The following is a 16213-nucleotide window of genomic DNA, read 5'->3' on the forward strand; positions in this document are numbered from 1 at the left end:
GCAACCTTACATGATCCATTTTTTAATCGAAAACTTTTTTACCAAGTCACGTGTGACGTCACGGGGACGGTGTCCGTCGAGGGTCGTGTGTTTTTCGTTTGCCTCTCCGCCCCGTCGCTTCTGTTGTGTGTGTGTGTGTGTGTGCGTGTACTCTCTCTCTCTCTCTCTCTCTCTCTCTCTCTCACGCACACACGGGTGAGATCGGCTCAGTCATGGAGGAGTTGAGCGCGGTGGGTGAACAGGTCTTTGATGCCGAGTGTATCCTCAACAAACGCGTGAAGAAGGTAAAAAAAAACGCATCGACGTCCACGCACGTTCAACGTGAGTGAAATCCCCCGGCGCGTGATTATAATCGCGTGTTTTTTTCCACAGGGCAAACTGGAGTATCTGGTGAAGTGGAGGGGATGGTCGTCCAAGTAAGTGAGATCTGGGATACACACTGCCTTCATTGTGTGTGTATGTGTGTCCATATTTATGTGTATGTATGTAATAGGTCACATATGTCTATTATGAACAGTTTGTTCGCCGTTGTTGTTGTTTATTCATTATGATAAACCGATATTGTTGGACGTGAGTCTTGATAAAAGCTGAAACACAAACAATGAAAACAACAACAGCAGCGTGTTGCGCGATTTCTTTCCACGTCCACGCGCGTCTGCACCATTGCTTTCTGAACCTCTTTTGAGGTTATTTTCATTCATTCAATCAATTTCAATCATTCATTGTTGTTGTTGTTGTTGTTTTTGTCTGTAAAGTTAGTTTTGAATCATTGTGTCTGTTGCTTTAGAAGCAGACGCAGTGTTGTTGTTTTGTTCGTCGCTGTGGCTCAAAGACAAGTGTATAAAGAAGCATAAATTTATGCGTGATGTTGAAGTGTTCGACATCGTTACAGTAAGCATTAATGGTCTCCTCACAGGGCGCTTTGTTGTCGTCAAAGATAAAACATTGAAACACTTTCTTCGTTGTAACATTCTTTGTAACACTTTCGTTTCTAAGCAACAAAAAGTTTCGCGCGCCGCTTGTTCAGCGACACGGGTTTGTTTCAGGGGTTTTTTTATAAAAAAAAAAAACACTGCAGCTGCCCCAACCCCCCCACACTTTTACACCGTCGCCCCCTTTTGCCCCTTTATGGGCACTCGAGCTGTCAATCACTCGCCGCGCGCGCGCGCGCCACACCCCCAGCGCGCGACTCCATCTGCTTCGGCGCACGTCCTTCTTTATTTACAAATTCATACGGGTTTGCTTTTATACTTATTATTAGCACTGTATAGAGCAGAAATACACCGGAAGTGGACAAAAGTGTTTTTGTCTGTGTATACGATTTCAAAATTCTGTTGATCAATTGCTATTAATTGTTCTGAAGTACTTGAAATTAAATGGACAAATGCAGAAAGTCAGTTTTGGGGTTTCCATGAGCACGGGAACAACACAAAAAACGCCTCAGATATTGCCAGCTACACTATGTCTCAAACTGGTTCCTAAGGCAGTGGAACTGGAAATGAAAGTGGGTCAAGTCATTTGTTTTTCTTTATGTTGCTGGTTTTATTAGTGCAAATGTTTACGGTGTCGTCATCTTTCTGTGAACACTGTGTACCTCTGACGTTCTTTCTTTCATTGCCGTATTTTTCACCCCCTCCCTCCTGCCCGTCATATAAAAGCACTTCAGAATCTTTAAAGTAAACTCTCATCTTATCTCTTTCTCAGCCAAATGTCTCTCGTGAATTAAGGCTAATGTAAACCCATGCGGCTCAACTGACAGCCCACAGGGTTTTGTCTATAAACTTCATCCCTACCGCTCCTATATTTATATACAGTATTTACTGCAGTAAGTATCCAAAGTAATATCCAAATTCTGTTCATGGGAGGGACACAGATGACTACTGTTTTGCATACTTCGTTATGCTAGTGTACAGGAATAGCTGAGATCAAATTCAGAGCTGTTTGTCGTGAGATGTGGATATAGACCATTTTGCAAGATGTAAACAACCTGTTTCAGTTTGATTTCTTTCCGATATGTTGTTTGTATTTTGTTCTTATGTTTGTCTTGCCGTTTTAAGGAAATATCAAATATACATTTATCGAATCTATATCTAAACAGTTTTTATCACCTCGTAATAATTTAATATAAATGTGTACATTTAGAACAAGCCGTAAAAGACTATTTCAATACTATTTTAATGCGGTAATTTTGTCATTTAGAACTTGTGAAGGCAGAAATAATTACAAAACACAAGTGAAATATCCTGACGTGGAACACAAAGCGTTGATGTTTTTCTGTTTTTCAGGCATAACAGTTGGGAACCTCAGGAAAACCTTCTTGACCCGAGACTATTGGCTGCGTTTAACAAGAGGTAAGAGTGTTTCTCTCATTGGTCGAGCAGGTCTCTGAGTGAGAGTGACGCCCCTTTCCCAAACCCCATGTGCAAACAATATGGGTTGAAACGCTTGGGAGGGCGTAAATGGGGCTCCATTCATGGGGCCATTCAGAGGCTGCAGACGTGTCCAAGCTCACCAGATTCTCTGCAGTCTGAAAATCAAACATGGTTAAACGTATCCAGCAGGAGCTGGTTTTCTTTAGCCCTGCGGGTCAGCTGTGCGCGTTTTGGTTTCACAGTTTATGAGACTTCAGTGTGAAAATGAGACTTCGGTAACAGAAAGCACATGTTGATTCTGTTATCTGTTGTTATCTGAAGCTCTGCTGTTGTGTCAATTGCGTTGAATAGTTCGTGTGTTGCTATGTGGTTGTGCTGGTGCTTTCTAAGTGGTAGTTGACTCGAGTCTCGCCTATAGTCTTGGTCTTTCATCATCGACCTGGTGAAATTTGCAAGTCTGATTATATAGAAACGTCTCGGCTCTCATCTGGGTGTAGCACAGGATGAGTTATGCGCTACAGCTAAATACTACTTGGGGAATGACTCTAAAGTCTGAGCAAAATCAATTGTTGGGAGAAAAAAGTTTTTTGGGAGTAAAAAAAATAGATCAACCGAGTGGAAGCGGGTTGTGACAGGAAGTGAGGAGAGAAAACAGGAAGTGAGGAGGTGAGATTGCTCATTCATAATACAGGAACTGTATTTCAAAACTGGGCTACTGCTTTGTGCCTTTTCTCGTTTTTTTAGAATGTAGAAAACTCAATCGCTTGGTTATGTTTTAGGATGATGACGATGATTTTTCTTATAATAAATGATATGTTTTTTGGCTGATGTGGTTGACAACTTCAAATGCAAGTGTGTTTTGATGGTTTTAGAAATTGCAGGGGTAAATTATTTACGTTGTAAAAAAAACATTTCCCATATCATTTGTCGTCGATGTGAATTTAAAATCTTTTGCTACAAAATTCATCCGATACATAAACTCAGATAGATGTCAATGATGTACGTGCTGAAATGCTCGCAAAGATAAAATGATCCACATTACATTAAATGCAAGTTTGGTCCACACGGTTTAGTCTTCTGTTTTGTCTTACGTCCTGAAGTTCTGTTGATCCATGTGTCTAATGCTGACGGTTGTAGCTATATTTATTCTCAATGTGTTTTATTCCTCAGGGAGCAGGAGAGAGACCTCTTGATCAGTAATAGAGGAAAGAGGCCTCGTGGACGACCCAGAAAAATATTGGTGAGTGTTGTGAAAAGATGCTCGGCGTAATGGAAAAACGAATCTCTCCGACGTCTCAAGTTTGACTCCTTTTTGCATGCGTCTCCCGCAGGAAGCCATTCCACCCGAGTCAAAATCCAGCAGTTCTTCATCTTCATCCTCAGGTTCATCTTCCTCCTCATCTTCGTCGTCATCATCATCATCCTCCGAAGACGACGAAGATGACCTCGACAGGAACCCGAAGCCCAGTCCTCGGCCACGAGAGCTTCACCCGGTCCCTCAGAAGAAAGCACAGATCGTGTTGGCCAAGCCAGAGCCTCCTAAGAAGCGAGGGAGGAGACCGTTGCCTCCTGAACTGAAGGCGCTGCGACAGGCCAAAGGTCGAAAGTTTTTCAAACCCACGCCGAAAGACTTCCGCAACATTAAGAAACCGCTCATGCCCGCTAGCTTTACCTTCACCGGGTTGAGCAGAGGATCTTTTCCACACAATTCATCTGGGAAGAGTTCGCTAAGTTCAGCTGGGCGCTCTGTCGGATCCGCGTCCTTGCCACTAAGTCGCCCGCCGCAAAGCAAACCCGCTTCTGATTTTACACTCTCAGTGTCGGATATGAGCAGCGGTGGGGCTGATTCAAAAACACCATTGTGCAAGTCTCCAGGAGTGGCTGCTTTAAATGTTCACAACATAACAAACGGGAGCATCGGACAAGGGCAGTTGGCGACTGCGAAACAGGAAAGTTCTGATCAGAGAGCAGCTCTCCCGAAATCGCCCTCAAACTCCTTTCCATCTCTGAAAACTCCCTCCAGCCTTCAGGCACTCAATCTGCAGAGCGTCAACAAGACCTCTCCGGCTAGAGACAGTACTCATCCAAAAAGTGCCCCTAACCCGGCCAGAAAGAGTAGTACAGGATTTAACACGAGGCAAGAGCCGAGTCCTGCACCCAACAACATCCCAACTAAATACACATCCAACCAACCAATCCTGAAGAGTCCACAGCGGGACAGATCCAAAACGGAAGAAGCCAGGGATTTAAGCGAGAGATTCGGAAAGAAGAGTCAAGGCGACATGGCCGTTCAGACTCCGACATCAGAGACGCGAGATTCCCAAGACAAACAAGTTGGAAAACAAGTCAAGACCTTGAGCGAGCTCAGCACCGGAGAGGAGGGCAGCAGCTCGGATTCTGACCATGATTCCTCGTTTCCCAATAACAACCAAGAGCTGTCCATCTCGGGTCAGGACTGGAGGCCGACGCGCGACCTGATCGAGCACGTGTTTGTCACGGATGTGACCGCGAACCTCGTGACGGTAACGGTGAAGGAGTCGCCCACCAGTGTGGGATTCTTCAGCATCCGTAATTACTGAACGCCGACTGGAAATTTGAGAGAGACTGAAGTTTTGAAGGAATTCAAGCTGCTGCGACAGGTTTTATCGTCACGTTTTTACTCAAAGCTGAACTTTTAAAGTTTTGAAGAACAAAAAGGTGGTGATCGTTCTGAGATGTGTATAATCTCACCTGGTGCTTCGTAAAAAAACTGTCTGTTACAAGTTCCTGTACTGGTTTTAAAAGAGGTTTTCTCATGTTGTTTTTACTGCTGGGATGTATGGGTTTCTAGTTCTCATCATGTCGATTCTGAGTATTCAATGCAGAAGGTTTTAACCGTGCCTGTTTTCAGTGCTCTGATATCAAACGTAACTCGTGAATGTCTTTGGCATCTTTTTGATACAGTACTTCACAACAGTTTTCTCTTTATTTATTATCTCTTACTGGATTTTTTGTTTTTAGGTCATATGCTGAAACACGCAGTAAAGATTCAGTTTTGTACAAAATGCACTGTTGTCGGTTTTCAATCTTGAATCTACTCGAACTGTTTCGTCAGCGTTGGGGCGTCTAGCGGTCATTTTAGCAGGGTGTGCCTTGTGTCATTGACATCATAATAAACACCACCTAGGGCATGTGTATGAATGGATCTTAATCCTGTTTTACAATCGGAAGTTTGGGTTCACTGGGGTCGCAAGTTTAAAATCCTTGTATTGGTTATATGTAGGCAGGCTTTTGACGTTTAGATCGTTTTAAAAATATGCATTTCTTCTCTTCTGTGCTTCACTACCACACATTTTATACACAGCAGGCCTGTCAATTTCCCCAAATTTAAGAGAAGCTGTGGTATTTCTGACACTCGGCTGTTCTCCAACACTCACACTGACTTTAAAGGTGAAGTTTGTCAATTTTACACAACAAAACTTTCAGACAGACTGGTTTTAAACTGGGCTCAGGCGTCGGTGTAAATAAATCTACCAGTGACTTGTCGTGTGCATAATAGCATCAACTGCATATGAAGATCAATATGGTGATATCTCCGTTAGATTAGGGCTCGTCAATGCTAAACAACACAATGTTAAATGATATGAGCAGTTTTTGCCAGAAGGCTGAAGGGGGTTCGCCGCAGTTTGAGCGCCTGCGTGACGCAGTAGGACGGCCGTTAGCAGCGTCAACTCGTTCTTGAAGTGAGAGAGATAATCACAGAGATCAGCTGAAAATGAAATGACGTCTCGTCCGTGAGGCAGAGATGAGACATGCTGAGGTCACCGTCTCTCGGTTTAATACAAGTCTGGATTACGTGATATGTTTGTGTGTTAAACACACAGTGGCCTCCAGACATGCCTACTGTCACGTTACACTGTAAAAACATTTTGGCTCAACAATTTTTTTCATTGCCACAAATACAAGAAAACACGTGTTGCATCACATTGCCAGAGAGAAAGAATAAAAAATAAAGAAAAGCATCACTAAATAAAGTTAAGTGCTTTTAAACTATTGCACGTTTTCGGAGCTTTTTTGTTATCCTTTTGTTCCAATGTCATGACGTATATTTTAAAATCATTGATGAAATGTGAAAAGTTTGGTTTACATACGCACCACTTCGTTTATGTATATGATAATTACCTAAAACAATGAATAACTGTATAATGTCTTATATATTCAATTCCATGCTAACAGGGTCCATCTGTGGAAACCAATTTTATCAACAGAAAAATTACACTTCAACAAAAAGTATATGCCACCAATAGTATTAAATATGTCATTAGGAAACACGTTCCAAATGCTTTTTCCTATTCTTCATAAACCGTATTAACCATTTTATTTTGAAAGTATCAGTAAGTGCGCAATAGTCTAACACCTCTAGTCCGCCTTGCTTTTTGGCTCAATAACTGATCTGTATGACTGGATTGCTCGTGACGTCATGTTGGTACCCACAAGCATCACGTAGTAATGATGAAACCGTATGTCACCAGTCTGCGCTTTTCTATCTAAAACCTCACAGTACATTCTTACAAATCTAATGTGTTAAGCATGTAAACGGTTACTTGTAGCTCGCACTTGTAGGCCGTAGCTCGCATCCAGAGGGTCGCAGATTCTTGCACTTCTCCATTAATCCGGGGGGGACAGGCTAAACCCCTGTCTTCATCTTCAAGCAGATGCGTCGCCTACCCCCCGGGATTAATGGACAGGGACCACCCTGGTGGTGGTCGGGAGGATGGCGGTGAATGTCGGCGTCATAGACATACGAACACAAACATTGAGTAAGTAACGATCTCATATACTCCAAGTGTTAGATGATGATTGGTTAGATCTGAAGTGATGTAACATTAGAGTCTTCCCAGCTGAATTTACGCTAAATCTTTCATTTCTGGATGACTGTAGATTGAGGCTGTAGTCATCATCAGGTGGATCGCCCGTCATCACAAGCATCTGGCTGAATTGGGAAGAACATCAGGCCAGAAACCGGAGCTTGAACTGACGACCTTTGGTGTCCTCGGGAACCCGACGACGGGACATGTAAAACAAACAAAAAAACCCTGATATTAGCGTAGAGACCGCTCATAGAAAGTATAAGAAAGTTACACAGTGTGATGCGAGTTCGTTTCCGACAAGCTAACTATATTGGGGCATAGACAAATTGCCCATCCTGATAGAATTCAATCTTCCCACATGTCATATCATCGAGCAGACTACCCAAACCATAAACCACCTCTGCAACCACATGAGCTCGCCCTGTGACGTAAGCAAGAAGTGAGTAAACATTTCATTGGCAAAAGTCTTTCAAGTCCCAGTACAATGGGATCAATCCATGACTGTAGATCTGGACAGTGTGCTGTCGGGGAAAACTAAGTTTGGGTCGGCTACAATGTTTGTAAAAGGATCATTACAGCGACAACACAGAAACTCAACTCACCATAGCGTTCAGTGCCTTGTTTGCCACAAGTCGAGGCAAACCAGCTGTATCCAAAGTCTATAAATTTGAGCTCCATCGTATCTATGTTGATCAGGGTGTTTTGGCCTCACAAGTTACCGTGGTTGACATTGTGGTCAATGCAATGTTTGGCCGTGGTCACTGCTTGACGCATGAGATCACGGGCCTGATTTTCAGAAACACGTTCAAGAGAAATTAACCTATCAAACATCACACAGGGATGTGGATATTCCAAAACGAGGATGAAGAGTGATTCTACCAGTCCAACAATTCCACAATGTTACAAAAGGAACACATGAGATTCTTGTTTCCTCATCTCTAATGAATCCCAATAGCGGTGCTGCTTGTAATTTAACAGAAAAACATATTACTTCAAAAAAAATGTGTGTATGATGGAGAGGATTTCATCACATGCAATGTGATTCAACAGAAGGCGTTGAAGTATTTGTTTAATGTTTCAGTGTAAAACAGCAGGACAACCATTTAAAAAAATATATACAGAAAATACAGAAATGTATATTTAATTACTTTTTGCTTTTACTTCGAGTAACAAACACATTACCTTTGCTTACACACAAAATGGGACAAGCAATATTTTTTAACCCACTCCTATTAAATAATACAAGGTCTTTCAGTGAAGCTGACATGGAAAGCAGGACAGAAAAAAATGAAAATAATGGCAGTATACTCACTGAACTTCTCCAATTCAAAGAGAAACATTTGAGAGCCTGGTAATGGAGCAGGGAAAAGTGGAGGGTAAGGTTTTTCAAATTTATTACGGGCTGAACTGATCGGACATGATTCCAAGTTAGATGAAGCAGGCTGAGGATCAACTGGATCTTCGTGAGACGTTTGCTCCCAGTTACAACAAGCAGGTGGGAAATCAGCTGGGTCTTGCAAGACCACCGGGTTACAGACATGTCGATATGGCTGATCAACTGCACCTGACTCAATATCTGACGCGTCCGGCAGTGGCGCCCCCATGGTCCCCCCCAAAAAGTCACTGGCCCCCATTGGTCCCCCCAACCAGAATGTGATTTTTAATTTATTTTTTTTATATTAGAATAATAGTAGTAATATTTATTAATGATAATACTAGTAAAAACTTTACATGTTCCCAGTAGTATTAATGGAAATGTCAAAACTCTTAACCATTAGATTCAGGCATAATACATTTTTTGAAATGTGCCACTCTAAGATTTGTACTGGCCCCTTTGTGCCACCCCATGAAAAAATCCTGGGGGCGCCACTGGCGTCCGGGTCAGACTCTGAAGTAAAAGGCACCACCTCGTTGCTTTGGGAGCGAGAGAAGGTGCGCTTCACAGCCCGCCATCCTTTCTTAAAGCAGGAATGGACACCCTTCTTCTGCTTCTTTGTTTGTTGTTCTAAAAGATAAAAACAGAAAGACAAACATGAATAAGCTGATAGAAGTAAGGTGGTAAATTAGACTTCCATTACCACACTAAAACTATCAAAATTCTCTTTGACATAACTCCAAATGCTTAAATGATAAAACATGTCACATAATTCCTTCATTACTTACAGTACATGAACCTAAAAACTGACGGACATAAAAGCATACTACAGCACCTAATAACTAAAACTAAATGCAATCATTTTAACTGAAAAGTATTTTAAAACACATTCAAACATGGGAAATCTTAAGATTAAGCGTGAAATAAACACAAGAACAGAACCAGAAAGACCAAACAAAACATTCTTGATGCTGTGCTGGACTCCAGTCACTACATTACTGTATTATATTATCTGAACACATCTTTTCAAGTGTATCTATTTATTTTGAATCTATTTTTCTTCTGAGATATTTAGATTTTGTTAGTGTGGACATAGTTATTTTACTGAAATGGTGTCACTGACCTGGCTTTTTCTCCATGTCGTTTGTTGTAGAAGACACCGTGGCTTGTACCGATGTCGATGTGATGGAACGCGTTTTAAAGGCAGCATCAAAATTCCTTATAGGATGAGCTTGCAGGTCCTAGCCATAGAAAGCATAATTATGATTTATATGAATATGACATTAAGTCAGAATGAGCTTATTACATTCATTTCATTGATAACTTATTTTTCTATGTAAGGTTAATATTGACCATATAATAATATTATAACCTTAGATGAACTCACATCACTTAATTCTTACCTGTCATACTTCATTTCAAACCGTTCACTGTCAAGCTATTATGTTCCTGTTATAGAATTATTTTTTTGTCCAGCATTCCCAATTTTTCTGATGCATATGTCCTTAATTTAATTTTATATGTTGGTATTAATTCAGCGTTTCTAATGCTAATACTTGAACTTAAAAGAATTTCAACCGAAACTGACATGGTTTCTGGAGAGCAAATGTTTTATGATAAAATAAACTCAGTAGTCTGTAAAATAAACTGTTAAAAGAATTTGATGATTATTAGTCTAATATGTTATTATGTGTGGTCATATTCAGGTTGAATTTCAGCTTTAATATACAGTAAGTTCTTGTCAACAAAGTGAACACGCACACGCGCACGTTTACCCTTCCCACACACACACAGATCCAGAACCACAAGTTGATCAAGTCTACCAGGTTTATTGAGGAAAGACTCATACTTTCATTAACTTTTTTTGGTTTGGATGAAAACCCAATGTTTTGAACTCTTTTTAGGTCATCCGTGAGAATAATCTTCTGAAGTGTACAGTCATCATGGACAAATCAGTAAACGGATTAGCAGGACGATGAAGCATTGGGAGAATCTCAACGGCCTCCGACTGAAAAGCCTGTAGTGTCCTGACACTCGAGAGTAAGTCACTTCAAAATTCAAGGTGATATCGAATGAGAAACAGCATTTCAATGCGTGCTGTTGTATAATAAAGAAATCCTACATCAATTTAAGTCTTACTAGCCATGTGACACTTTTACAAAAAATGTACAAAGCATAATTATATTAAGAGATTTTATTTTAAACAAATTCAGCCCTACAACTTTAGTCGGAAACCTGACAATCAACAAATCAACCCATCCACACCTAATAAACAAAGACAGACAGCTAACGTGTGAGAAATGAAGCTCAGCGAGAGGAACCGCAGCAGACGTTTTACTGTTATAACAAATGATGCTATTTACTTGACATGGATTAAACAGGTCATATTTGTTCAAAAGTCTCTCCGTGTCTGTAATCTCTCTCTCTCTGTATCTCATCTGAGCAGATGAAGAGAGACGGTTGTGTCTGTTAGCACACGCAACGTCACCGTTAGGACAACGGCTAGACTTCTTTAATATTTCACTTGTAGCTCCCAGACAGCAATAATCCTAATTCACAGATGTTGCTTGTGATATGTTTAATCTCTCATACTTGTCTCTTCTAGGGATTCAAGAACTCAAGAATGTCTGGGGCTCTTATGAGATTTCTCCCCACATACCAAGATCACCTCAAACTCTAACCCTATGGTCCGAAAACATATGTCTTGCATTATTAGAAATAAAAACGTATATTTTGAATGTATTCATTGCATGTGTAATTAATAAAGATTTACCTAACTTTAAGCAAGTCTGTCCCTTAAAGAAAATGGACTGTGACTCTTGTCTCAGCAAACAAACACTATCAGTGACATTTTCAAAAGTGACCCGGAGCCACCAGATGGCGCTCTTGCCTTGAAAACAACTCAGATGGCTCTTTGAGTTTGTCCAGGTCCGATCTTTCTGATTGACACACACACTAAGTGTTTAAAGTGTGTTTATCACAGTCTTCAGTGAATGCGTTAACCTTCTTAACCTGCATCTAACATCTGACCTACAGACAGTATGAGAGAGACACCGAGAGAGAGACAGACAGAGACAGAGAGAGACTGTACACGTGACGTCTTCTTTCACCTGTTGTTTAAAATGTCATGTTAAAAGTCCTTTTTATATTTATTTTTGCGTCTTGTTTTAAAAACACACTGCCGTTGTGATATCGTATATTTCTTCTCATTACTCATAGTCTATAATGCATTGGCAATATCTCAGTATCTCTATGCACAATCAAGTCAGTAAATTGAAATAAAAAAAAATGAGATGTATAGATTGATCCATTCATTTTCTTGAAAGGGATACTTCACCCAAAAATGAAAATTCTGTCATGATTTACTTGCATTCGAGTTGTTCCAAATCTTTATACATTTCTTTGTTCTGATGAACACAGAGAAAGATATTTGGAAGAATGCTTATAACCAAACAGATCACATTGACTCCCATAGTGGGTAAAATGACCTTATCATCATTTTTGCTCTGTTGAACACAAAAGATGACATTGTGAAGAATGTATGACAGCAAACTGTTCTGGGGCACTTTTGACTACCTTTGTTTTTTTCCTTCTATGGGAGTCAATGGGGGGCAAAATTTGTCTGGTTATTAACATTCTTCCAAATATCTTTCTCTGTGTTCATCAGCACAAAGAATCTTGTACAGATTTGGAACAACTCGAAGGCTAGTAAATGATGACAGAATTTTGGGTCAAGTTTCCCTTTAAGAATATTTCAAGGAATATTTCCCCAAACCTGAATATTCTGTCCACGAGACACCAGATGGGCCACAACATGAAACTCTTCAGATAAAATACCACAGTGGCACATTTACATGTCCACAAACCTTACAGAACAAGGTCAGGTTATGGTTTTCTAAGCATCGTGTCAATGCACAAACCTGAATGGTCTAAGACAAAATAACTTTGAAAGAATTCGCATGTCCCTGTTCTGCTCATTTCATGCGTTCATTGATTGCAAAAGCAGGTTGGACATTCTGCTAAACATCGTTGAAATATGCCGTCACAGAGAGATTGAACAAACAATGCCAGAGCATGTGTGAACGGACAGTGTTGCTAGCGCGGGACTGGAAAATTTATGATGGTGGAGTCGAAATTCAATCGTAATACACTCATGTAAACACTACACAGACGCGACAACGCTCACACTTGTCTGGTATGCATGAGCAGAATGTGACACACACACACACACACACAAGTCTGGTTTACTATCTCCGTGGGGACAGTCCATAGGCGTAATGTTTTTTATACTGTACAAACTGTATATTTTATCCCCTATCCCTAAACCTAAAGATCATAGAACACTTTTTGCATTTTTAGATTTTTAAAAAATATTGTTCTGTACAATTTATTAGCTTTTTTGCCCATGAGGACCTCAATTTTGGTCCCCACGGTGACACGAGTCCCCATGTGTTGGTGTGCATTCAGGTTTAGGTCCCCACCGGGATATACAAACATGAACACACACACACACACAGTCTCCATCATACATCATTCCCAGCCCTAATGTTTGGCATGAAATAGGCGACTACTTCTGTGATGAGCATCTCTCTCTCTCTCTCTCTACTGCAACCACACATACTATATATCATACTGATTTCACGGTTGATAAGAAACCACTACATCTACTTCAGTATGTACTGTCACAGTCTCAGGGTCTGTCTTGGATCGCAGCTACATATCTAGACACTTTTTTTGTTTTGTTTAGTTGAAATAACATCAGAGCCAGCGTGTGTGTGTGTGTTAGGAAGATCTCTACAGCTTCAATGATCTTCTACATTTCAAAGGGATGTTTAGAAATGTGATCCGGGTCTGCTGGGCATACCTTTACACACACACACACACACACACACACACACACACACACACACACACACACACACACACTCACGCACAGGCTGTTTTATGCGGCAGTGTAAACAAACATTTGTTTGGCCTGTGTTACAGACACAGCAGAAGAGCTTTGGATCAACACACACACTGAGCATCAAACACACTCACTGTCATCAGTCTTAAACACAGACCATCCATCACAGCACTGGAGTCGATATGTCTGACACACACACTCTCACTTTTCACACACACACACACACACACACACACACACACACACACACACACACACACACGCACACACACGCTGACACCTGAGGTGTTCTCAAGCAGTCAGGAGAAACATATCGATTCGATGCGCTGGATGATGATGATGTCATACCCTCTGTGTGTGTGTGTGTGTGTGATGCCATAGACAAACAATTTTTGGATCCATTTAGGCCTACTCAACGATTCTTATAAAAAGCATTTTTTACCATCTTTTTTTGTGAAACAGATTTTTCGGATGTTCTTTATGGAACCATACGACCAAAAATGGTAAAATCACCTTTTTAAAGGGTTGGGAAAATAATCACGTAGAATCACACAGTTGAGATAAAACTCAAGGATATACACTCAAAACGTCTTAGTAACCACACAGCAGTGCCCTGGCAACCATCCTCAGCACCAGGGCTGCCAAGTTTTCCCAAGAGTTTGTTCATCAGTCAGGTTTAGGGTAAGATAAAGTTATTTATGACAACAGAATGTGTTTATGATACAGTAATTGTGTGAAATGCATAACACTGACTGTAATATACATATATTTTTGGAATACAAGTGCGGCATATGTCAAGTATTTGGGCTGAGGTTGTTGAGTTAGTTTTGGGCAAGTTTTGATTGGCCATTGGTCCGGGTTTCTTACGCAGATCTGGCAACTCTGCTCAGCACCGTGCCGGTAACTTTTGCACACGTAAAATCGCACACATTTTCTCACTGGTTGACGCTCAGAGAGTGAACGTTAGATGCTGAGAGCGACGTGTGCGTGCGAGAGAGAAAAAAGCGAGAGATTGATATTGTTAACAAAAGCTACAAAACATTTCTGTTTATCAAATGAAAAAGTTTAGTCAAAATATTATTTTAGTTTTAGCTTAAAAAGTTTAAGTTGAAGCACTAAAACGGTCACCTAAAATAAACGTATTTCTTTTATTTCGTTAATAAGTTAAGCTACTGGCTCAATTAATACTACAGTACATAACAATGTTACATAATAAAGAGATCATAAAAAAGCTAAGAATTAACATGAATACTAAAACTAGATCAAAGAAAAGCTAAGTCAAATGTAACTAAAGCTGCAATAACGCTAAAAATATAGAAACAGAACCTACGATTGATCCTTTTTATGTATCTTTACGTTTTGAACACTTTTCAATTGTTTTTTTAATTTAGTAGTTGTTTTACTTTTGTCGTTGTAGAGTAGCAACCCAGTCTCAAGGCAGTTCGTGGCAAAGACACGAAATTTGGAATCTATTAATACGTGTTCATGGACATAAATGTCCCCATTTTTTCGTGTCAGTGAGCACGACCTTTTTTTAACGTCACTCAGCACGACTTTCTTTTCGTATCACTCAGCACGACTTTCAGTCCACAGACTGCGTGTGTATTTACATTTATATATTTATAACCTGATATCAACAGAAGTCGTGCATATTTTAGCATGTGGCTAACCAACACCCTAAAATCACAGCGGCAAAGGCTAATTTAGCTAAAAACGCGAGTTTCACGAGGCGGCAAAACACCGATAAATGGCTCCCCTAACCCTGCCCCTAAACCTAACGTCACAGGGGAAAAGTCAAATCATAACAAAACATACCAATGAGATCGTAGGAAATAGGAATTCACACGAATGAGCCACTAAAATAGGAATGAACTCCCATCAGATTGCGTTGATGAAAGATATCGCGTATTAAAATACATTAGATTGCAAGTCGTGCTGGGTGACACAAAAAAGGGGGAAATTCGTGTCAGTAAACACGAATTAATAGATCACAGTTCGTGACGACGTCACAAATTCCCGCGAGACTGTGTTGGCTATTCTACTATTCTGAAGCCATGTTGTTATTGATGTTGCACCGTTGTGTCATACACTTCTTGTGTTGTGGCACTATATGAACGCGGTGTTATTTGCGGCCGTCGTGAAATGAAAGTGGGGCTGTAGTGTCTGTATAGCTGAATTTCACAGCTCATTAATCTGGCTCCAGTTCTGTCTCTCTCTCTCTCTATAGCCTCTTTCTTTCTGTCTCCCCTCCCGAGCAGCAGCAGGTAGACCTCAGTGTCTCTCTGCAGGCGAAGAGCTTTGTGTTGCCTTTGTGGCCTGTCTGTCTGCCTGTATGTCTGCCCTTCCGTCTGTCTGTATGTGTCATACCTGCAGGATTATGGGCTGCACAAAGGCAGTGCATCTACAGCCTGAAAAGATGTTTACGTTCACTCATTAAGAGCTAACGAACCCCGGAGTGAATGGAAATGACTGCTGTATATCTTAAAGGGACAGTGCACCAACATATATATATATATGTGTGTGGAAAAAATATTCATTTGTCACTTTTAATTCGAGTCATTCTGACTTTGCATCTTTCACGTAATAAAGTAAAGTTCAGCAGAATGTTCATACCATTTACAATGAAAACGAATGGGGACTGGAGCTGTTGAGATCATCGTGCATCTTAAAAGTGGTCTAAACAACTGTTTGTCAAGTACACATAATACAT

The 16213-nt window shown here is 40.6% G+C and overlaps 1 protein-coding gene across 1 annotated transcript; it reads left to right on the plus strand.

The window, feature by feature from the left end:
• Window positions 1–128: 128 nt before the first annotated feature.
• Window positions 129–6405, plus strand: cbx2 (chromobox homolog 2 (Drosophila Pc class)). Its single transcript, XM_057347196.1, has 5 exons — window positions 129–284; window positions 373–416; window positions 2286–2351; window positions 3543–3612; window positions 3704–6405. The coding sequence occupies exons 1-5, from the start codon at window positions 213–215 to the stop codon at window positions 4949–4951; spliced, it is 1500 nt and encodes a 499-aa protein (XP_057203179.1). The 5' UTR covers window positions 129–212; the 3' UTR covers window positions 4952–6405.
• The last annotated feature ends 9808 nt before the right edge of the window (window positions 6406–16213 follow it).

Source organism: Triplophysa rosa, linkage group LG11 (assembly GCF_024868665.1).
Source record: "Triplophysa rosa linkage group LG11, Trosa_1v2, whole genome shotgun sequence".
NCBI lineage: Eukaryota > Metazoa > Chordata > Actinopteri > Cypriniformes > Nemacheilidae > Triplophysa > Triplophysa rosa.